General features: G+C 42.9%; 1 protein-coding gene across 5 annotated transcripts in view; it reads right to left on the bottom strand.

The window, feature by feature from the left end:
• The window catches only part of zmiz1a (zinc finger, MIZ-type containing 1a), a 98,811-nt gene that overhangs the window by 5,974 nt on the left and 67,786 nt on the right, over window positions 1-25,051 (bottom strand). For 2 of the 5 annotated variants that reach the window (XM_038737653.1, XM_038737651.1), the window contains exons 4-16: window positions 24,076-24,189; window positions 21,043-21,148; window positions 12,086-12,121; window positions 5,629-5,764; window positions 3,515-3,629; window positions 3,154-3,374; window positions 2,859-3,060; window positions 2,446-2,727; window positions 1,419-1,598; window positions 1,138-1,206; window positions 871-1,036; window positions 622-763; window positions 175-385 (exon numbers count right to left, since the gene is read on the bottom strand). In XM_038737653.1, the coding sequence (XP_038593581.1) occupies window positions 175-385; window positions 622-763; window positions 871-1,036; window positions 1,138-1,206; window positions 1,419-1,598; window positions 2,446-2,727; window positions 2,859-3,060; window positions 3,154-3,374; window positions 3,515-3,629; window positions 5,629-5,764; window positions 12,086-12,121; window positions 21,043-21,148; window positions 24,076-24,189 (1,980 nt within the window). Of the gene's footprint in view, window positions 1-174; window positions 386-621; window positions 764-870; window positions 1,037-1,137; window positions 1,207-1,418; window positions 1,599-2,445; window positions 2,728-2,858; window positions 3,061-3,153; window positions 3,375-3,514; window positions 3,630-5,628; window positions 5,765-12,085; window positions 12,122-15,090; window positions 15,509-21,042; window positions 21,149-24,075; window positions 24,190-25,051 lie in introns of those variants that run through there. The other 3 variants (XM_038737652.1, XM_038737655.1, XM_038737654.1) reach the window with 3 other exon arrangements.

The following is a 25,051-nucleotide window of genomic DNA, read 5'->3' as shown; positions in this document are numbered from 1 at the left end:
AAAGCAACACGAGAAAAACGAAAACAAACAAAATCAAACAGTCTATTCAGCGCAACACTTATACTAAGTTAAATCATCTGTGTACAATCTTTCCAGCTGATTTTTCTTATGAATGAAATAATTCAATTTCTGTAATGTTAGTAGTTTTACATTGTCCTGGTAGTGTGCACTCACACAACAGCAGGCGGTGACTGTAATCTGGATGGTGTTCCTTCCAGGTTGGCATACGTGCTTCAGGTGCAGGGGTTTGTGGGAGGTTTTGTTGTCTCCCCTCTCGATGGTGAGGGGCGTGGCGTTGACGCTGACTTGGACGGAGGCGGGCCAGTTGGTGTTCATCTGCCTGTCTTCATGGTGGTAGCACTTAAACTGCAGTTCAAGGTCTGACCTATGGGTGTAGTAGGACGAGAGAGTTGGCGGGTTTGCGTCAACATTCAGTTCCTGCCTGAATACAACATTCGCTATGGCCCCGAAACAACCACACAAATGTTGAATTAATGAAAGTGGTACAGCAATTATTTCAATTATTATGGATAAATTTCAATTAATTATATTTTTAAGAATATTCTGTTAAACTAACCAAATTTGTATTTGATCAGCAATGAATGACCGAGGTGGCCTTACCTCCACATGAGGGTCTGATGGACGGAGGGTCGAAGGTGGAAGACGTGGTTACTGACAGCCAGGTTGTGCTCCAAGCGGAACGGCTCCAGCACCACTCCATCCCTGACTGGGAATGTCAGCCGCAGCTCTTCATTGGAGTTTGCTGGGAAATAAGAAACACAGAGAGGGTGGAGGTTTTAATCTAACACTGGTAAAGTCACACAATGCGGCAGATGAAATAAAAGAGCACAAGGATAAAAGGGTACTTACATGGAGGGGGCGGTAGTGCTGTCATATTTGGTTTCATGTCGGGTGGAAACGGGGGCTTCACATCCTGGTTTGGCGACAGGTATGGAGGAATACCACTTCCTGGGGTCATAGGGGGTGTAGGGTTTCCAGGGACCGGGGAATGTGGGTAGTTGCCTGGCCTGGGGGGCTGTAAAAAGCAGGAAAGTGCAATAATGAAAACATCTGCATAACGTGTTTCCCATGCATGACTGGGTCAAATTTAGCACAAAGGTCGTGCTGAAAACATACCCCATTTCCTTGGCCGTAGGAGTATCCACCTCCGGAGAAGTTGGTGCTCTGACCATTGAAGGGCTCTTGCTGTAAAGGAAGTAGAGAGCAATAATAATTTGATATATTATAACCAGGCATATGTAGTTTGTTCCAAAATGTGATATAAATATAACTATTAATCCATCTGTCTCTGCCTTTTGCACAGTGCATGGTTGGATAGGCTCCAGCCCCCCTCCTGAGCCGGCGTAAGTTGTAAGTAAGCAAATGGATAGATGGATGAGTGTTGTTGCATTACAGACCTTGTAGTATTGGCCCATGGGCATGCCAGGTGGGTACTGTCCTTGACCCTGCTGCCCTGGCATCCTCTGGCCGGGGTAGTTAGGAGATGGCAGCGGCCTGGAGGCGTTGGATGTGGGGTATTGCCCCTGCTGTGGTGGGAACTGACTGTTTGGCCCGTACGGCTGCCCCCCGTAACTTGCCTGGAAGCAGAAAGTTATAAGAAAATATGTTAAACACATAGGGCTCTATTTTCCAGAAACGCTAATACAAAACACAAAAGGACGTGACCAGCAGTTTTGCTTTTAATAAAAAGGGCTGTGCAGATTTGATGTAGCTCTCGCCACTCCAGGTGATCTTGCTTGCAATCTGTGAATAACAGCTTTCGAGTCTGATGTTTAAAAAACACAGTACATTAATTAGTGTTACATGTCCCGTCACCTTGTTTGCAAGATTTAAATAATTAACGAGGTTATTGCTGCTGTGCCATCCGTGTGCAAAATTACACACAGCTCCTCTCTCAAGTCAGAAATTAAACACAAATTTCATTCCTGCTGCTGTGTGATTACTACAGGTGTTTAATCAACTGCATGGGAAAGATCCGACTTTCAACAAGCTGCGTGAAACTAGCTCATTAAACAGAGCATCACTTTTCATGGAACGCACTTGAATGATATTATTGGTAAGAATCTTATTTTAAAGCACATATCAATCTGTAGTAGATGAGGAAGTGTGGCAAAAGGAGAGAGGAAAAACCGTGGTCGTCATTGTGGTCTGTGTGCGTGCGCCCAGCATCTGCATCTGCAATAAGAGCTGGTCTGCAGCAGGTTTTAACACAAAAGCCATTTTGTAAGCAAAATTGTACCACCCCACCAGCATAAACACACCCTCCTCCCTCCTGGGTGCAAACAGGTTCATTTGGTGCCAGGAAAACAGGCGCAGACGCAAAGAAATACCAGAGGAAAATAGCATAAAAATTACGTTTGTCTAAGCACTGGCTTTGCACATAATCTCATAATACGACATTAATTGTCAGATCTTTCCACTCACCTCTCCAGGATATGGCCTCTTTATCCCCTGCATGGGCATGCCCTGTCGAGGTCCTCCGGGATACCCTTGCTGAGGCATCCTTTGGCCGTGAGCTCCAAAAGGCCCCATGCCTGGGGTTCGAGCCTGGTTCATGCCCATGGGAGGCCCACTCATATTAGGGTTGTTCATGGCTGATCCCATGCTGGCTGGATTCATACCTCCAGGGGGGCCTCGTGGGCCTGGCTGGTTCATGAACTGGCTGTTGTAGGCCTGAGCGGGGCCCATTTGGAACGATGAACACATCTGGAGGCAAAGCACAAGGTTTCAGTGTTTAATATGATTATTTTGGATCTCCAGCAGGTGGTGGGATAATAGGTTCCTGTGTATATTTGTGGTTGCAGCTGTAAACATCTATTAGCAGGTGTGTACTGTACCTGTCCATACTGGTTCATGTCTTTATTCTGGGTTTCCTGCAGAGCTGCCACCGTGGCCGTTGCTGTGGCCGTTGCCGTAGCAGCAGCAGCAGCGACAGCAGCTGCTGCAGCAGCGGCGGCTGGCTGAGTGAAGTCACCAGGAGGACGTGTGTGAGAGGTCATTCCCATACCTCCTGGAGGAGCATTTGGGCCTCCAGAATAACTGTAAAAAAAAACATGTTTTAATCATTATGCTAAATTTTATTACTTGATTTTTATATATTTTTTTTACATAGAGTTGTTTCCAGTCTCTTACCTCCCGCTGTATCCCCCAGGACCTCCAGGGTAGCCAGGCCTGCCGTACATGCCCTGCTGCATGTACGGTTGGTTGGAGCCTCCCTTGTTTGGAAACTGTTGCTGCTGAGCATTGTACTGAGGTGAGTTGAGTCCTGCTGCGCTGGCAGACATACCTGATCCCATTGGGTTACCTCCAGGATTCATGGGGTTATTGCTATTCACCATTGGGTTACCTAGCACCTGGATTTAACAAAGCACGATACAGGAAGATAAAATATACATTAGGTTTGTAAAATAAAGTAAGCAGAGAAACCAACCAGCACCAACTGTATGTCAGAACTTACATAATGACAGAGGATGCTGTTCATGCATGGACATACCTGACTCTGTGACGTATTGGTCACACCCCACACTGTTGTAACCACAGACAATGACCCAGGGGGCTGGTTGGTGTTTTGTTGCCAGGGGACAGAGTCATAGGGAAATGATCCATCACTGGGAAAAGTAGATCAAAACAAAAACACGCATGCCTGATGTCACTTGAAGTTTCAACTGGCCAAGAAAGCCAAGAGAATTGCATATCCGTCCAAAAATGTGAATAATTTGGGAATTATTCTTGCCAGAATGTTAGGCAATTTGAAATGCTTGGCGTTCAATTTCAAAACACATTTTCAGCCAGGATATCTGCAAATGGCTGCACTGGGAGATGAGTAAAAATCTCCAAAATCTCCATACACACACCAGTTCAAAAACAAACATGATTAAATTATTTCTTTGAGTTGTTGAAAAACCTTTGGATATGGTTAGGTAGAGAGCAGTGGGGATATTTAGCATTCAGATTTAAAACAAATATCAGGGCAAAATATGAGAGACTGTTACATATAATAAACAAGCTAAATCCTCATGGGGAAAGAGGCAAGTGGCCGGTGGAGTGGGGAAGTAACTGCTGTTTTTGGAGAGCAGCTTGTTTTCGCTCAGAGGTTAGCTCTCGGAATGGACGACGTGTTCAGTATTTCCTCATAAAGGCACAACATTATCCTAAGATCCTCAGCAGAGGCAAGCAGGACTCTTGGCCAACTCCAGGCTTTCTTCAAGAGAGAGGCATAAGCACACAATGTTCTCAAAAGGCATTACTTCACAGCTCGCTTCCCTGCTGGTTTGTCACTCCACCCCAAATCACCTCAGCTCTACTCAAAGGAATTTTGGCTCCTCTCCAAACAATGGAAAGCTTCTTGTATCTTGGCATGTGTGTATTACAGAAGCGCTGAATACAAAATAATACCATAATAAAGACCAGAGCCACCACTGCACCTAGTCTCTTAAAAGGTACTAAAGAGAGCCTTAGTTAGCTCTAATCAATCTGTTTGGTACAAATTTGGGAGAATGCACCATCTAAAAATGTACGGGAAGGAGCAGAGAAATAAGACATCAAAGGTTACCTTGAAAATAATAACACAAATTTGTCAGTTTTGGAACCGTGACCACTAAATAAATCATTTTAAATCTATAAACAATCTATTTTTATTTCCTTTTTCCTCTATTTGCATTTCTCTTCTCTTTCTCTGCATCTTCCCTGACACTTTCATCTCATCATCTCACCACACACACACACACCCACACACACCCACAGCACCCATTACCCCCTCCCAACACATACTTCCTCTTATCTGTTGTGCTTCAGTGATTTCAGTGTATTTTATCTATGTTGTGTTGTTTATTTATTGGGTCATGTTATTTCTCACAATAATAAAAAAGAAATGCATGTATTATAACACTTTATATATATATATATATATATATATATATATATATACACACACACATACATCTATCTATCTATCTATCTATATATCTATCTATATATATACACATACATATATCTATTTATTTTTTAAATACATTACACACTGTATGATTGAATCTACAAGTACAGTGGATGGACATGGACAAGAAGTTGCAGTCCAAAGGTAAAAATATTGGCAACTATGGCCAGATAGAAAAAACTACCCTAGAAAATCAACATCTCTCCATTATGTATGTGCGAGACAGATGTAGGCTGAGGGCTGATGTTGGTGTGTGTGGTTCTTGGGTCTGTGTGAATAAATCGTTTGCTGATTTGTATTGTGAAAATCAAATAAAAACATTTGAACTGTAAAAAAAAAAAACCCCTGAGTGTTGGATGTGTATTACATTCAATGGGGAATAACTACAAACAAATGCTTAAAAACAGTAGTATTAACTGAATTTATTCAAATACAAGTATCTCATGTCTGCCAAATCACAGCTGCACTTCACTGATTTTATGTTGCACATTTTTTTTCCCTTGATACTCCTCTTTTAACAAATTTTTTTCTTGGGGGGGTTAAAAAGCTTCATTTCATTCGTAAGATGGAAAAACGGTAACCTTGAACTGAATTGAGAATCTGGTTTTGCAGTAAGATAAGCACAGTCTTTAATAATCTGACAGGAGATGTGTCAGAGACTCCCCACTGACCTGTGTGTGAGGCCGGGCTTCATGCTGTTCATGCTGGGCTGCATGGGGACTTTTCCCTGCGGTTCGTTCTGCCTGTTCTTCTGGTGACGCAGCAGGAGGAGACGACCCAGCTCCTCGCACCACGACGACAGCAGGGCTGCAAGGAAAACACACAAGACACACACACACACACACACACGTGAGTCTCCCTTCAGCATACAAACACACTCTCACACTTACATGAACTGTGTATTCATGTAGCAAATAAGTGAATGGTCACATAGAAAACAAGCAGAATTTCTTGTTTTCAACTTCACTTGTAATGCACTTTTAAATGTCAAACTCGAACAAATAGATTTACACTGTCAGGTCTCTCAACGGCGCAGTATCCTGACTCCTTTGCTTGTGCCCAGAGCCTGGAGTCATTGCTAAAGCCTCCAGGGGGCACCCTAACTCAATAAACTACATTGATTATTTTTCCTGTGTGGATTTCACAACAGTTACATCACGCCATCTCTACCTGCAGTGTAAAATATAAACTGAAATCAATCTACAGGCACAAAGGACCTCCCAGTTTTTCTGCCACAGAGCGGGAGAAGCTGAAATGGAGCGTGAGGCAGACAGTGAACAGAGTGGTTTGGGTTACAGATCTATGTAGGAAGTAAGAAACTGTGATATCTTTACTCTCCTCCACTTTCCTCACCCATCACCATCACTTAATTCTCCGCCACACTTCCTGTGTTCTAAGTACTAATCAAACTGTGCAGCATTCTCATCCTCTATTTTATTTTCATTTTATTTTTACAACTTGTCTTTCTTGAATTGATCAGAGTTGTGGAGCTTATTTAAACACACTGCCTCTTGATTGTAGAACGTTGTCTTGACAAACCAACAAAGGAAAGATTACTGTGTTCAGTAGCTAATTAAATAATTTAAGATGCTATTTTTAGCCTTGCAGACCCAGATACACCAGCTTTCAGGAAGTGTTGTTACCAGGTTGGTGCCCTAAAGAAATCATGTGTCTGAGGTTTAAACATTCTGTCGCATTGAAAAATGGCATTGCATTGTAACGATTTGCAAGGCAACAAATGTCAAAACTGAAACCTTGCATTCAGTGGTGCCATATGTAACCTGTAGCCTATATTATGATATACCAAGTCTAAATTGCTTGAGCAAATGCATTATGTTTTTTGAGTGATTAATATTTGATCTGACAACTGGCTGTTTACAAAGACAAACAAAAAGGAGAGGAGAAAGGGGAAGAAAAAAGGGCCCAAAGGAATGAAGAACAAAGCAGAGGAGCAGTAACATTTTCTTCTGGAGGGTGGAGCGAGCCAAGCCTCCTAGTTAAGGAGGAATTATTCCACCCTGCCATTACAGAGAGCTTATCTCCCCACTAAATCACCACCTCCACACAGAGGGACTGTCTCTTCAACTGGCAACCCACCATTTAGACCTAAAGCGCAACTGATGGAGTCGCTCTGAGGGAGGGAGAGAGGCAGAGGAGAAAAGAGCGGTGGTGTCCTCATCATATCAGAATGGCTACAAACGACCAAATCTAACAAGTGGCCAAGGCCAGAAGTCATTCATAATAGAGTGGAGGTCCGCTCTGGGCAATGTGCATATTTTGTAAGCTTAGTACAGTACATGACCTTGTTTTCACCTCACAGTCCCCCTGTGTTAAAACCCCTGCCAACACCCGCAATTAAGTTACTATACTCCTCTAGCTTTATCTCGCTCCTCTACATAAATGCACCTTCTCACGTACTGTACACACCCACATTGCTCTCAGTCATTTTTTTCTCCTATTGCGATCCACCTGTTTAAACTATTATTAATTAAGATGATTTGTTAACTTCACTAATGGAGAACAAGAGGATCAGATGCCAAGAGCACAGCCAACAAAAACATGAGAGCATAAAGGCAAGGTCTCGGTCTCATTTGTCCTCTTTCATCTTTCCATTCATTCCCATTTCATTTAAATTAAAACCATGTAGTTAAATCACTTTCAGCTACCTGGTGGAGACAAGTCAAGGCCAACTACTGAAAAGCTCTTGGTGAAAACCTTCTTTACTCTATACCGACTTTATATCAGCAGCTTCCACAGTCAAAAGGTCCACAGTGCTCATTAAAACTATGCAGAATGTAAAAAGTAGACAAACTAAGAGTTTCATTAATCAATTCAATTTTATTTATATTGCGCCAATTCATGGTGATGAGGCTAAATTGAATCACTGTGAACTAAAATCCTGAGAATTTCTATCACTACATTGATTTACAACATCATAAAATAATAACTTTGGTGCATGATGAGCAAATTCTGCAACAGGCGAGATCAAAGTGATAGCTCAGTTTTGGGGAAATGGTACTAGTTTTTCTCCACACAGAGCGGGACGAGGAGGAGATGTTTTTCTTATGTCTCTGCATGCAGTCTGAATGTTAAATGGTGGGTTTCGCCGAGCTTTGCCCAAACACTGGATATCTAGAGGATCAAGTAGCAGCCCTGCGGAACATCAGTGCTATTTGATAATGTGTTGACATGCCAGTTTACAGTTGAGTAAGAAAACAGAGAGATTGTAGCTACAGTATGTAACATTAGGCTTAAGGGGAGTTGGCAGTGTTGCCGGAAGGCACCTTCTCCAGCACTGAGGGTTTGCAGTTGTTAGTCTAATATTAACAATGTTTTCTTACATTGAGTACATACAAAATCCCAACAATAACATTATAGTTTGAAACTAATTTCTGCCTGTAGGCTCCTGTGAAGAAGAGTCTATTGGCAGTTAGTTGGCTGGTTTAGTTTTTCCTTCTTTGTTAATAATAACAATTTGTGTCTATGTCTATTTAAAGATGGAAATTACATCATAGTTTACTTAGACATGCCTTGCCTCTTTGGAGAAGTATAAAGTTGTATTTCCCTACCTTTGAGAGAAGCAGATGCTGACCACATTGAATCCCCTATCCAATGGCTATGAGTTTATCTAGGTTAATCTCACCCTTCATATCATAATATTTTCAAACTATCCTTTTAAATGCACGAGTACTGCTCTGGGTAACTAATGTCTACAGATTGCAGTGACACTCAAACTCAAGCTTCTGTGTTGTATTGAGGTATTTTCATTGAATTCTCTGTAATGGGGCCTTGACACACAGAGACCTCTCCTTAACAAGTGGTTTGTAATGTCCTCTACCAGCAGAGAGAGATTTTTTTAAGGAAACTCTCTCCTGAACCCTCTCCAAACAGCTCGATTTCTTAGGCCCCATCCACACTACTGCATTTTCGAATTAAAACGGAGACCTTTTGCTACGTTTGCACTTCCCATCCACACTAAAACGTAGCAAAAACCAAAACCTAAAACGGAGAAGTTTGGAAACGTTGCCGACCCTGTTTTTGAGTTGGTCTTTTTATTAAAATATTCTGTACCATGCAAATAACACTTATCTGCCTACACTTGTACTGTGCATGTTGCCGTTTTCTTTGCGCCGACTGCCAGTCTGTTTTCTGCCGCGACACTCCCGTGTTGCATTCAATAACAGTTCCAGCTCGTTATTGGTGTATGCAAAAAAAAATAAATCTGCTCTGATTCTTCGTTTATTCTTTTGCCTAATCTTCTATAACTACGGAATAGACCGTCTGCTTCATGTTTACACCGGCATGCACATGCCTTGTGTACGTGAACGCCCACTAGACGTTCACGTACACGTCAGCTTTTACTTGAGTAATGCTCAGAGACATATGGGCCCTCCTCCCTCAGGTTGTACTTAAAGCTGTATGGCTGACTGATAGCAGACGCCCTGGCTCATTCTCACCTCACCTCAGCCCCTCTGGGAGCAGCAGGCAGGGAGAGTAAGCCCTGGTAACAGGCTGCAAGGCCCATTAACTAATGACAGAGTGCATGTACAAGTCCTCTTTTACAAGAAAACCCCACTGCTAATTACTATGAACTCTGTGCTGTGTGTGTGTTTGTGTGTGCAAGCATTTTTTGTATGGTGAGAGCCTTTGAGCATATCATTTGTCAATTATATCACAACAGATTGCTAACTATCTGAGTCTAGAACACCATAAATGCGCGTACCCCAACATAATTCAGTTAGCTGCAAGATAATGATCCCACTTTGTTGTGCCCTAGATCTGCCACACAAACGCAATGAGCACATCAGGTTGGGGAGGTGATTGAGACAGCTTCGCCTCTCCTCGAACTGCTGTACCCTTTAGCAAGGAAGTTAATAGTCAACTCTTTCAATGGAGAAGCTGAAGCCAGCAGCAGAGGAGTGAGATTGCGCCGGAGAGTTCCCAGGTGTGAATCACTGAACGGAATGTGTTATAAGACCACAGAGGAAAGTATACCCAGCAACTGGCCGAAGAAGTACAGAAGAACACGCTGAAATGGCCTAATTTTGTGGCCAGTGCATGTCAAATGCCATTGAAATGGCCATTTCAATGGGTGTAAACAGATTGTTTTTTCTCTCCTGCACCCAATCAGTAATTGTGTAGCTCATGACATCCTCTGTGTTAAAAGGGAAGCAGAGCTCACACTGCAAACAGTCCAACCATGTCTCAGTGCAAACGCTGGTACTCCAGCCAATTTTCATGACTTTGGCTGGTGAAGTTGCACAGGCACTCCAACATGGCACAGACACATTTTAAGACTTCCACCACTGACTAAGTGTGACATAAAAATCACTTCAATATGCCAAGTGTGAAAAAAAACCAACCTTAATTAATAGAAAGTAAAAATATTTTATTCAACTACAAAAGCAATATGTGTGGCTATATTTACATGTGTGCAAATTCAGTACTGCATATAAATTAAGTACTCCATTTACGGTAACTGAATAGCAAAGATGGTGTCTAGTAAACCCCTGTAAACACAAGAAATAGGCGGCACTCAAGTGGTAATAAAACTACTTGACAGATGTGACTGCTGATGAGTTTTGGAGGCAAGTTTTCAAACCTGTGCCACCTTTTTTGTGAACACATGCAGTTATTTTTTGGGGGGGGGGAGGGGGGCGGTTGTGGACACATTGCACCCTGCTCAAATTCATTGCAGGAAACGTGCACCTGTTTCCTCTTAAGAATGCAATTACAGCCATGACTCTGCACTGCCATATTATGATACTGATATGGCATCAGTGAAATGTTACTGATATTGTATCATGGAGCAGCAGTAGGGCTTAGCTTTTTTGTTGTATTATTAAATTCATGTTTTAGGTGCTACAACCAAGAAAGCTGGATACATTACATGTGACTGCTGCAGCCTCATGTATTTGGATGATAATGCAAAGCAAGGATTGGTGGCAATGAAGTTTTGTAAAGGAGCGGAGAAAGAACAAAATCTTTCTTGTAGCTGCATGAGCTACTATACTGAACACAACCCCAGGATGTTACAGTGTGTGCTCCTCTTCCTTTGATGTTGAGAGTGGCAACTATAAAGTATAAACATGGAGGCTCGGTTTTATTGCTAACAAGCTTTGTTTGCACAAAAGCCCATTAAGAAGTTTGTGTCATATGGTGCAAGAGCATTGTGCTAATTGTAATAAATATTAAGATGGAATTCCCTGTCTTCAAATCACCTCTGGTCCTGAAATGACCAAATATCTGGCTGTCATGCCAAATTCTGATCAACACTGGTCACACCAGGCTTTGATTGAGACATGTAATACTGTGCATGCAGCTCTACTGTAGTTTTGTTGATAACAACACAGACAAAGGAGAAAATACTACAGGAAAAATTACACTTTCTGAGCATGAACACTGCAGCACTAGACATAGAAGCCTTCTCAGACAATGTGTGGGATGATAACAAGGAAGCAATTTATAATAGATATCATAGGCACAAGTCTGTAAAACACTGGCAGGTAGGTCTATGCTGTGTGGGTACAAATATTATGCAGAGGAATATGGAGGGGATATAAAATCCTGCGAAATAAAAAGAAAGTCATGCTTTTTGCATAAGTGTAATGGAAGCCATTTAAGCAGTCGATGATACCCCCCCATCCTGCCCCAGAAGAGCATATCAAATGGGCTTTAGTCTCAACAGCTTGGAGGCAGAACAACACAAACATGCCCTGCAGAGAGACCGCTCTCAGAAATCACACTCAACCAAAACCAGGCCTTTAAGGTAACTAACTGTTCGCACGGATCAGAAAATTCCAAATCGGAAATGGCCTCTAACTTAAAAAGTATTATTTTGTGTGAGTTTTCACTTAATTGACTTTTAATTGTCCATAATTGTTTTGTCCATTTGCACTGGTAAAAACAAAGGTTTTTTTTTATCTGGTTGGTTTGACACAATTTCATCCAGCACCTCTGGCAGTACACCAGACATGAGGACAGAGTGGGGGGGTAGAGGATGGATGGAAGGATGCTAGACAGAGGACAAGTGGAGATGGAGGGAGTGGGCAGATTCCCTCCTCCTCGGGATGTGTGTGGGTCACAAGCCAAAGAGATGCTGCAGCCCAGAAGGGAGGGTAGCTCTACCTGAGTCACTCTGACATCTCCTGCAGGTGTTGGTTTCTGTGGGGTTCAAATTACACATTTTTAAACGGGGCAGAGTTATATGAATCAGCATGAACACCAAACATAATGCAGTATGACGGCTAGATCTGACTAAAGGTGCAAAATGTCGGGAGCTCGGTGGGAAATGTGGGATCTCCATGTCGTATGTGGCCACAAAAAAACAAACAAATAATAAACACAGACGGTTTGAATGTATTGTGGGGGTGTGACGTCAAACTGAGCTTAACTGAGACTCTACACAAAGATCAAATCAGATACCACTTATTTATCTAATACTACCGTAATCAGATAAATTTGTGGTCTTTAATGTTTTCCAGTATGCATCTATAATCCAAAAGCACACCTACATCCTAAAATACTCCCTCTGTTATGGTATTTTTTGTATTTGTGACCACAGTGTTTCGAGTGAAATAACAGAACACATCAGTTACGCAGCACACTACAGGTTTGCTTTGGATACATTTGTTATGACAGGGGTTACGGCACTGACCTATGGATTTGACCTACATCCTCTCTGGGATATGAAATTCAGGTGGCCGGCGTATCTGCGTCACAATGCTCGGTGAGTCACCACGCTCTGCTTACAGTACTAAGCCTGGGGTCACGACCTTCCACATCTGCATCAGAGAACTATCACAACACTCACAATGATCCTACATATGAGCACACACACCCACTATCCACATCTGAGTCTCACATATTTGGCAGGGAATGTGCACAGTTGAACTCAAAGGCATGTCAAAGAAATGGGGAAATACACGACGGCACACAGGTTTGTTGGCACAAGCATCCATACAAAAACAGAAAGAAAAAAAGTAACGTAAATATGGAAACGGAGGTCTGTGTTGGTGAGTAAACAAACAGTCAGTGCCTGGGATTTGTGAAGATGTACAGTAAAGCGCCTCACACGGCTGGGAAGAGCATCAGAGAACAGCAAGCTGTGAATGAACTGCTCTTATCAGACACGCGCAGCTCCCCACCACTGAAGGGGAACTAGTAAATTTCATATGGCTAATTATAACCATACGCCAGACGCCCTACTAGTCTCAACTTCCACAATATGTCTTTCATCTCACACTGTTGTTCCTACAATGAAATAGTCAGGGTGAAAAACACAATCAAGAATTCAGAGATTTCCTGCGGCTGTGGTTTCATAATATAAGACAGTGATTAAAAAGTGATGAAATTCCAGCTGTGGCTCTTTCACAGGTGAATCTGTAAAGGAAGAATTTCTTGAGCACTGGCCATGAGAAGGCGTCAAAACACCTTGACTAAAGCACTGAATACAAATGCAAGAGATTAACAACACATCCTGCAAGAATACTGTACTGCCCGGGGTGCCGAGAGCTCCACCCTCGCAGCTATCAGCACTTGACATCAGTTTGTCCTTCCACAAATTCCTTTCTCCCTTCTCAAGCAACAAATCAAACACAACTTTACTTGACCACTTGCTGTCAGTGGGAGGAGGGAGCGGTGTCGAGTATGGCAATAATTCACAGAAAAAGCAGAAACAAACTGCAAAAACAAACAGAGGCCGCACACACACAGTTCAAAGTCAAATGTCATGAATGAGTCACTAAACAGGCCTGATGGGAAGTACTCAGAGTGCAGTCACAGGAGGTCAACAGAGTGTGTAGAGTAAGCAATACGCACAAAGCTTTGGAGACAGAGAGACAGGAAGAAGGCTAGAGGGGGAGAGCTGCTGCATGTGGCTGTGAGGTTGAGGATGCAGACGGTTTCAGCAGTTTACGCCCTGTAACGACAGCTTGCTGGAAGTCCAGTTGTGTTAAGACTATTTTCTACATAGGTCATTGGAAGATAGTGTTATTGTTTACAACAGCCATTTTCTAATTAAGTTGTCAATTTTAAGGTTAGATTAAACACTGAACGAATAGCCTAGAGCATCGCGTCGCTTTTATTGCCAGACTGCCCTTTACTCACTCATGTGAAGGAAGTGTTGCTTCCCTCTATGAGAACGTTTTAACCAAAAGAGGTACATTACAATACTTTTAAACACCACTGAAAGACTGAAACAAAAAGAAGACCTTTCTGTGCACTGATCTCACTGCATTGTCCTTTCATGACTACACCCCCTGCCACCCTCTTTCTCTCCTAATGAGTGGACAGGCAGACATGCTCTGGCTCCAAGCACAGGTCAACTTAAAAAGGAATCCACAAAAAATGGGTCATCTTCTCCTCACACAGAAACACACACTAACGCACATACACATGCACTGTTAACACAACAAGTTGTTGAATGTATGATGCTGTAATTATTGCATTTACATATGTATGTAATGTTAAAACCACACGTGTTTGTTCCTCTATGTTTGTAAGAACTTAAGAATTACTGTACAATCAAATCTTACTTCCCTAACCCCAAGTGTGGCCAACAGTCTCTATAACTATAACCCAAAGTTAAACTGTACTCGTTCAATGCCCAGCCTTGAAACAAGACCTAAACACCATAACATAACAGAAATGAGCCAGTAAATCGCACTATTAATGTATGTTTGTGCACACAGACAAAACCCCACTCAGAATAAACCTATGACAGAACAGCATGTAGGTCAACCTGTGGTCAGCTGATGTGTCCTGATCCTGTCTTGTGTGAGCGGCCAGTGCTTTCAACTACAGTCACACTAGCACACCAGACAAGATAGAAGCCCATATTATTTGTGGCCTAAATTACAGCTGCAACAGACACGACAATGCCAAAGTGCAGTTGAAATGAATAGTTCTGCATTTAGACAATTTAACTTACTTTATTGAGAAAATCAAACTTATTCTGCTTCAATAACTGCAATTGTAATTACATCACCTTCGACCTAAATTAACATCTCGATTGGCCTCTGTTAACACCTGAACCTGTCCCATGCATGAATACACACTCAAATAATATACCAAATAGTTTTGTGCAGAGGCACATGAATGGACAGCACATGCACACCCATACACACACTTACCCAGAGCCAAGCAAAGTCCCTGCACATCTCATCTCATTCCCTTCATAGCGCAGAGAAAAGACTCAAGTGTCACAAATGCTCCTGTTCCCGCAGAGGCCAGTGGCAACTCTCAAAGCTTTTGCTGCTTCCAAGCCTCCTGCCTGTGCCTTATCACTCTCACTCTCTGCACATATCCCTTACTCTGCTCACTCCTTCTTTTTTACTTCCTTTCCCCCTCTCCTGTCTTTCTCTCTCTTTTTCTTTTGCTCACTCTCTTTCTCCCACCTTGCTCTCTGATCTGTCTTTTTCCCTTGTCCAGCGTCTGCACAATGCACATCAATTATTCAGAGGCAGTCTCCCGGTTTCTCCAGCTTATCCAATCAGAGCAGGGCTCTGCACTAATGGGCTCCTGCTGTACCTGCTACCGGCTCCAACACACTCTCGAGACAGCGGGTGGGGGTGGGGGTGGGGGTGGGGCGGTGGCGGTGGTGGGGGAGAAATAGACAGAGGGAGCAGAGGAGACAGCTGAGGAGGAGGGAGGATGAGAGGAAGAGATAAAGACAGTGAGCTGACACAGACAAACAGGGGTAGAGATAGAGAAGGCAAGACATTCCAGTGCTTCTCACCTCTGTCGTGAGGTGCTGTTATTGATGTGCTCAGCCTAGACAGTCTAGTTCTGCATTGTCCTGTTTCTCTAAGCTGCCATCCCACAGCGCACACAGAAACGCACATGCACACATGCATAATCTGGCAAAGTGTCTGCCATTTGTCTGTCTCTGCAAGCTCCGATTGCAAACTTGCATAAATGGGCGGAGCTTAATGTACTATGCAGGCTGGCTGGAAGCCAATGCAAGAGAGGAAGTGGGAGGAGAAGAAAGTTTGAGATGTAAAGATCAATCTATTCAAAGGCAGACAAATACTAAGAATCAGAGAGGGGATTCTCTGGACAGTCTAACCTGACACCGTCACCCTGTCTTCATCAGAGGCCACTTGGTAAATTAAACTAAAAAGACACATCAGAGAGTAGCAGAATATCTGAGTGCAAGTGAATTAAAGAAGAGGGAAGGGTGAATCTGAGTTCATCTCCTCTTCGCCTGTCCCAATCACAAACCATCATAGCAACAAAAAACAATCTGGATGAGATGGACAGGAAAGGCCTGAGCTGCCATTGTCCTCTCTCTCCTTACCGAAACGTCGAGATGTGCGAAGAGCGGGAAAGCCCACTGGCCTTGTGACAGCAGAGGGAAGTTGTCTTTCATGTGGCTTTTGTGTGACAGACACACTCAGTCATCAGCAGTTACACAAATCGCCCAAGCAGAATTGAAACACACACAACGGAAGCATTGTTGGACAGAAATATCACTTGAAAAGGGTGTGTGAAAAGCCCATGGGGGATGATCGGAGGGTGGGGTGGTGGGGTTGAGTCCTTAGGTACGGGTGCCAGATCAGTCAGCCCTGAACAAAAGGAGGATTTAAATCATTTGCTCATCCGGTTTTGACAAGAACAAAGTACTCTATGTTTGGAGTACAACTGCACTGCCGGCTCAGCTGGGATATTACCAAAATGAATTTACTTGCAACTGTGTAAACCAAACCAATTAAGTAGCAAGTGATAGAGAACCCAATCAGCCAGAGGCAGCAAATGCAGCTACCCTAATAAGTATTTCCCCGTGAGCTTTATTTCTATAAACTTAATAGTGAAGTTCTGAAGGTAGTTTTGGGTTGCAAAGGGGTTTCATCATCTAAGGCAAACCACTGGAGAGTGTTAGAGGAGAGGCCCGTCTGCTAAAAATAAACCCTGTTTCCTGTTAATAATTCAGCACGCTGCTCTTACTCAGCAGTAATTAAATATAAAAGTCTGTAAGGTTGATTGGGTCAGTTACAAAGGATGCCTACACCTTCCTCTAGTTCTACACACACAGCTCAAAGACGGAAAGAAACACGGGGTGAGAAAATCAATCAAGTGAAAGTAAATTGAGACAGATAAGTGGACGACATGTCAGATTGTTGTAGGCCAAAGGAAGAGAGAGGTGTGTGTATGTGTGTGTGTGTGTGTTCGTACAGGCACTCAGACACTGCGCAATGAGTCTACACAAAGTCTAATGGGAGCACTTATTTTCAGTTGTTGATTCTCTTGCACTGCTCGCTAAATTATGGGAGTTAAGACTTCTGAGCTCTGTGTGCATTTGTGTGTGTGTTCGTCTGTTTTTCACAGGACATGAGAAGGAGCCACACCCTGGAAGTTTTCTGTCACTGTTGACACAGTAGAGTTGCTGTTTTGCTGATCTGAAACACCAAATCGCTCTGTGAGCAAGCTCTGTTGACTGACCGAGCACTGACAATTCTGCATTACCACTGGGCCAATTTCTTTTTAATGTCAGATGCGAGTGGGCGGGGGATATTTACCAGCTACCCAGAACAAAGCTCAGCTCTTTTCATATTATCTTCTAACACTGATTGTTAATCAGCTGAAGAAGAGAAACTAACACATAAAAAAAACATCAAAGACAATTATCACTTGTGTAGATGAAAGTAAAATCACCTGCTCTTTTACCACAACAGTAAGTATTCACTACTGGAGCTTAACCTTCTGGTTGGATTCTGACAACATGTGACGCCGACATGAATGACTGAATCATTACTTCTTTGAGCAAGACAGAAGAACAACAAGCAGCAACCTGCATCTGACTTAAACATTAAAGGAGGCTTCTAAGAACATAGCGATCATTCCAAGGAGCAGCTAACTTTATCCAGAGCGTGTCACGTCATGTTGAAAATACAGACACCGAGTCACACTTAAGATTTACTTTCATCTAATTAAAACTTAACACAAGGGGACATCGTCAAGTAGAGGAGGCAAGGAAGTTTACATAAAAAGTGGATAACTTGTCAGAATGATCATTTGTTAGGTTTATTATTGGAGTTTATGCTCCATAAAGAAAGAGAACAAACTACTAACTTATGAGTTTGGTGACAGATTCACTGAGGAAGGAAACAGTAAAACCCTTGATAGATTAGGTGGCTAATCTGATTTGTTGTCTACTGAATTTCACAGTAGCCCAACAGCTCAGAGTCTATTGGGGTTGTGCGTGTCTGTAGGGCAGCAGCACACCTAATATCTAATGAACCTCTCAGTTGGACGTCTGCATGCAGCAGACGGTAGATTATTATGAGGAAAACATTAACAACTCTAAGAAGATTTAAAAACAGACTATGGATTTTAAAACACAGCACTTCGTCAAGTATGACTATGTAAAAAAACAAACTTGGACGCTGCTCTTTTCCAGAGAGTAATCTAAATGTAACAATGCTAGCTGCTACCACGCTAACGGCATTAAAGCTGTGTACCCTCGCTGGCTCAGAGAGTTAACAGTGCTAATGCTAGCTCGCCTAACAGCAGATAAGTCTCTTCACTGGCTGATTCCAGATTAGAGCAACACGCTAATCCCTCAGGCCTCACTGCAGGGTCACAATCTCCAGACAGCTCATCAGCAGCAGCCTGCTGTTGCTGAAAATCTCTCCAATTTACTCGAAAGGTCTCACGGACAGCAGTTTATACTTTTCCATCAGGAGCAGTACAACTTCAGGCATTGGTAGTTTATTCATGGTCTCTCTTACATGGAGTGAAGACACTGACAGACAAACACACGCAAAAAGAAAATGATAAACACAAGCCCTATCTATAAATGCAAGACGGAAAATTTTCATTTTACTGTTTATCCTCTAGTAGGCTCTCTGGGCCGTTTCTCCAAATAAGTCTAAAAGGTGCCAAAAAAGCAACAAATAAGGATCACTTGTTAGTAATTACTTACTGGAAGTCATATATAACTTTGATTTATCGCTTAATTCTAGTACATTCAAGTAAAATTCTAGTAATTTGTTTGCCTGATTGTTGACCGAGATCACCTAGCATGTTGCAGTTGTACTTAATTTTGCTCTAGTGGTTAAACTGTTAAGATTAACAATAATTGCTTTATCAATTTCCTTTTCGACTGATGCTCTGAAAGAAAGCATCAGGGTGTGACTGATCTGTAGTCTTGTGAGTCTGCCTCTTCCCCCCCTAGGGGCCCACATGGAGCATCCCAGACTCCTTGGCCCTCGTCTGGGTTCTCAGGTGTCAGATTTGCGGCCCTCTGTCGCCATGCAGGCTGTCAGAAGATTGTGCTGGGGCTGCACAATTAAGACACACATTCATGCACGAACAGACACACACAAAAAAGATAAAAATACACAAATATGACCATATAGACAGAGCTCACAAGGTGTTAAAAGCCAAACGCTTCCTTGCATCTTTGCTGATGCATTTGTATGAGCGCATGCATGTATCTCAGAATTCAAGTGTGCATCACGCCCCCCCCCCGTCTGCTTTCTCAGACAGACGTCCTTATAGGGGAGGTAAGACTGATGCTCAGTGAGTAAGATCTGTCCTGAGTCACATCTGCCTTCCACCCCAACAGTCTGACTGCCTCACTGGCTGGCTGCATCATATCTATGCAACCACCCACCCACACCACCCCGCATAATTACACTATAGTTCCCATTTGTCCGCTGTGCATAAACAGCTCTTCCTGAAACTCAGTGCTGTCTTCTATTAGATCCCAGAACCATCAGCAGGCCTGGGGATGATTCTGACTGTCAGTCGGGCCCAGACAGCCAGCCAGTTCGAGCCATGCCTGGACAACAATCACATTATCCAAACACAGGAACACAGACAGAGAGAGAAATACAGCAATCAATATTGTACACTGACGTCTGACTGACCACTTAAGTTCCTCCAAACAAGACACTTCCCACCACAACGGAAAGAGGATATTCAGCTTGAGCAAAGGTTCATATCATAGGATCATGTGAGCAAAAAAACAACAGCAACTGATACATTTCTGCTCTCTGCATTTTCATTTTCAGAACATCATAGCTCGTGTGAGGAATTATGGGGTAAGATTTCAGATAGTTACTGTCATTGCAGTGTCTGTTATAAAGCAGGGACATATTCGCCCTGTCAGAAAAACAAAGAAATCAGACAGTTTAATCAAAATATTTGATTCTCCCTACTCCTACTTATGTAACCGCTGAACAAAGGTTTATCTGTGTTCTGACTGGCTGGCTACGGCTTTGTCAGGTCTCTGTCAGGCAGATTGAGTGGTCCAGCACACATCAGCGACACCTCCCCAATCATCCGTCTCTTTCTCTCTCTCCTCCCTCCCGCCTCTGCACATTTCACTTTGACAAATGTACAAGAACAGGCCGCTCCTGCAGGACAGTGGGAGGTGGGGAGGGGGGAATTGGATTTGATAGATAAATGTCTGAGGATAAGGTTACTGCTCGCTTTCACTTTGTGTGTGTGTGTGTGTGTGTGTGTGTGTGTGTGTGTGTGTGTGTGTGTGTGTGTGCATGCAGTGTGCACATGAGTTGAGCAGACTGTTTTTGTAAGGCTACCACCCGGACAGCTCATCTCAATAGCACATTAATGTTTAATAGGGGCTAAAAATATCTGACGTTATAATGCTCTATGGGCTTTTTGTGTGGTGTCTATGAGTCATTTGTAGAAATCAGAAATATCCAAACCACAGATTCATGGTAACTTTTAACAAACAATTTTATTTGTTTTTATGCACTGAAAGGAACATAACAATTACCTAATTAAACTGTCTGTTAGTATAATTATGAGTTTCTCTGTGTCTTGCTAACAAAATTATCCTAATATGCTTTATATAGTGCTCAAAGCATAACAAGCAGTCACATCGTGCATTCATAGCCTGAGCAGAATAATGAATCACTTCTGACTGGATCATGACTTTAACCCATACGGTGATTTGTTATAATTGTTTTGTTTCATGAAAAAGTGAATACGTGAAGCATGAAGAACAATGGGCGCTGTATCGTCCACTGTCTTGCAAGTGAACAGCGGTAAATGGGGCGACGTATGAGCATGCATCTGCTGGCATTTTAGTATAAGCGGTGGTAAAAGCTTACCTGCGGACTTGGGAGTGAATTTGTCCCTGTTCGCGGCACACACAGCCAGCAACCTGTAGCCCAGGTCCAAGTCAAACCCCTGCTGAGCAGCCACCCGACTCACCACCTGGAGAAAGAGCAATGTACCATGAGTATAGCGGCTGTCCTTCAGGCTCTAGTGAGTTGAGCATTATATCAATTGTTTTTCTATCATTTTTATTACATAATTTTAGTACATCATTGCAAATTTTCTAATCAATTAATCGACTAATTGTTGCGTGTGTGTCTGTCTATCTGTAATAAACTGGGTAAGTTGCACATACTGATGCAATACCATAAAATATTGATCTCTTAAATGAATAATGAATGCTAAATAAACAGTAAGCCCTAGCTGAGGCATCTTAATCCTTTCGCTTTCTTAATTTTGTTAATATCATTTAACTGAATTTATCTTCAGACACACACACACACACACACACACACACACACACACACACAGTGAGATTAATGTGGAGTCTGCAGTCTGGATTGCTTCAGTGATCCACAGTCAGGACGAGTCTGATGATTGCATCAACCCTCCAAGAGAGGTGTGGGAGCCAAACCACAGTCGCTCTGAAGAACGACCAGAGTCTCTGAAAGGTTATCCTCAAACAAGCCCGCTTTCTGGCCCAAAAGTGAACAGAATTTGTCTCCTGGCTAAAGGTTGCCAGTTCAATTACCCAAACAGACCAGATTAAATGTGGAAAAAATAGGTATTGGGATTTCTCTCACTGCTGTTTCAAAAGCTTCCTCAGGGTGAACATAGGTTAAAAATCCACCTTTTCCCTTAAATTTTGAGAGGAACCAGTCCCGTGCCGTAAAATTGTAATAATCTTTTGTGTTAATGACTTCAGAAAGAAGTTCAACATTTATGGGACACGAAGCAGGAGCCTCTCCCGGACTCTAATATAATGTTAAAGGGGATGCTGAATGACGTTAAACAGGACTCAGGAGACAGGGGTAAATCATTATTAGAAGGGAAACCCCTTCGCTTTTATCTGCTAACAGATGACAACTCCTCTGCTCCCTCTGACCTCAAAGCACACATTATCGTTAACAAGGTCAGCTGGGGTGCCTTTTACAGAGCCAACACAACAGCTAGCAGTGATCATAAAGTGTCTTTGTCACAGGTAATATGCGTGCTAGAGAATTGAATAAAAAACAATGCACATGATGCCAATAAATACGATTTATTTGATTGTTTTTATCAAGAGATGGTAATGCACAGTTCTACAGTTCCAGTAAATCATGTTACATTTATTTGAAGCTGTTCAGGAGACATGAGGATGTCATTCCAGGGATAAATACTTCACAACATAACGTATTCAACCCAGCCACATATTGCAAATGATGACAATTCTGACAAACGGTTGAATCATTTTGTTGTCAATCGTTTAATTTCCTGCGTGAGTGAATTTGCCCTACAGTTTGTACAAGGCAGGAGGCCAGCCACAGAGGCTAGCATAGATTCAACACGGATTTAACAGTGTTTCACCTCATAAGCCTTTTTCAGCTTAATCTCCCTCTGAGGATGTACATCCAGGCCCATATTCCTGTCAGTATGAAAACAGCACTATAAGAGGTGCTGGAGGGTTACTGGGCCATTCGTGTTCTTGCTTATCTATTCGCCGGAGGAAAAAAGAGCGTATCAGTTGAGCAGTTTATTTCCGCTTGTTGTTGAAACAGTTGTATGTGAAAGAGAGCTCTTAGTAAACTAAGTGGGCGATTTTACTAAACTGTGGGACTAGAGGTAGAAATAGTACAGATGTCTGCATGCACTACCCACATTCTCGATACAGTATTCATGAAGAAAGACGAAAAAAAAAAGAAACAAAAACTCCCACAAGTTCTTTAGCAGACAGAGCTAATAGTGCAGCTCTGACATCATCTTTTTATTGGCTCAGGAGCCTTTACTCCACAGCGGATTGACCTCCACATGTACAAGATGCCAGAGGGAACTGGTGTCTCCACATGAGGCATACATTCAATTTAATTAATCTACGACAAACCTCATGGGCTATGATTGTGACAGATGCACAGTCACCTATTTATACAGTCTTTATTATCGATTCAGCGCTCTGATACATCACATCATGAAGACAAAATCCCTGAAAGAATGCATTGGACTTGTTGCGTGCTGTAATTCTCCAGATAAGGAGCCGTTTGCTCTCTGAGTCTGATGAAACAATTTAGCTGATGGAAACACCCCCATGTGGAGAGGGATCTCAGTGGTGGGCCCCATTGTATAGCTCTTTATCAGCCTTTAAGAGGCTTTCATTGTGATTTACACATTAATGAGCATTTATCTGTTTGCTCACGCTACCACTTCAGCTCGGTTCCTTCAGTGTTTCAGACTGATCTTAGCAATAAACACGTGAAAGTTTCAGTTCTCTGCTCTAAAGCCTCTTTCACACATGTGACTGTGCATGTAAGTACGCGTGTGTGTGAGTGTCTTCACACACCTGGTGCAGGCCAGCTCTCTGGCCCTGAGCCCAGATCGATGAATGGTAGCTGGTGAATTGAAAGGTGATAGCCAGAGGTGATTGGCTACCCACAGTCCTGTCCAAGCCTCTGCTTTGTTGTGTGTGTGTGTGTGTGTGTGTGTGTGTGTGTGTGTGTGTGTGTGTGTGTGTGTGTGTGTGTGTGTGTGTGCGCGTGTGTGTATGTGCGTGTGTGTGTGTGTCTGTGCTTGTGTAAAGCACAAAATGGAGTGAAGCAGTGGGTGACAAGGACTTTAACCTGTGTCACTGGCCCCTGACGGCCTGAGCAGCTGCCTTGGATAACTGCTGGATACAAACCTGGTGCAATTAAAGCCTGCTACTAAGTGTTTTTACTCAAATTTGTAGGGGGGAAAAAACCAAATACAATATGAAAATGAGACAAAAAACCTCTGCAGTGGACACATCAGTCCATCTTTTTTTCCCCAAAGTATTCAAAATCTAATTATTGTTTTGCTCATGTCTCCTAAAAAGCACCTGAGAAACCCAACGAAAACCATAATTAGTGTTTGCGTACCGTCAGACATCCCATGAGACTTTGCTCGAAAGGTCGCTGGAAGGCCCGGGGATCTCCACACCAGTCGAGCAGCTCTGTAGCTGCTGAGTGGAAGTTGGCCGGGTTCTGTAAGTGCTGTGCAAACAGAGAAAGGAGGCTGTCATTAGAAACAATGAGAAATAATGAGCATCATTTTTTTTTTTCAGATTAAGTACAAATTGGAAAAACACTGAAACCAAATCGTTTTTGCAGCCTTGCGCTGTCTCTCTTCAAACTGCCTTGATTTAATGTCTTGTGTTTCTGCACAACCCTGTGAGGACCTTGACTCCGTCAAGTATACGCCCACTCAGGGCTCTGCTACATTGTGGGAAGAAGATCACACCCATATCAACAATGATGCCAGTGTTTCCTGGTAATCTCTCTTGGCAACACCCAGCCCTCACCCCCATGACCCACACAGCAACCAAATCTTTCTCTCCAATCCTCTTGCCTGTTTTCAGAACGTAACAGAGCCTCAGCACCAGACGTCCACTGGCTGGCTTGGCTGTTCACAAAGAAAACAACCTCGGTCCTGGCAACTATGTGTGCAGACTCAATACGCGCCGTTGGTGTGTTGTCTAATCTTTCAGTCTCTGTCTGTCTCTCTCGCTTGTTCACTGAGGCCTGAAACAGTTGAGTCTTTTCTTCCCAGTGTCTGAAGGCTACTCAGGCTGGCAGGACACAATAAGCGGTTTTAAAATTGGGCTCCCTTTCTTCACGGCTCAGGAGGTTAATAGCTCTGAAATGGCGCAGAGCTGCAGCTTGTTCAGTCGGCGAGATTGAGCCCACTTGAAAGCATTTATTATTCTCATCTGGAGCTGAAGCGTTTTGTTTTGTGTGTCTTGCAGAGAAGGTAGAACTATTGTCTTTAGGGGGCAGCAGAGGTGAGCGTTTTTGAAAGGGCAGCTTTTTGGCTGTGTTTGACAAAAGGGCTCTTCGGTGCGAATGAGGCCTAACA

This window comes from Micropterus salmoides, unplaced genomic scaffold (genome assembly GCF_014851395.1).
Source record: "Micropterus salmoides isolate LMB-PRFRI ecotype aquatic unplaced genomic scaffold, ASM1485139v1 Ms_hic_scaffold_22, whole genome shotgun sequence".
NCBI classification, from domain to species: domain Eukaryota; kingdom Metazoa; phylum Chordata; class Actinopteri; order Centrarchiformes; family Centrarchidae; genus Micropterus; species Micropterus salmoides.
Note: the sequence above shows the minus strand (reverse complement) of the source record. Positions and strands in the feature narration are given on the sequence as shown.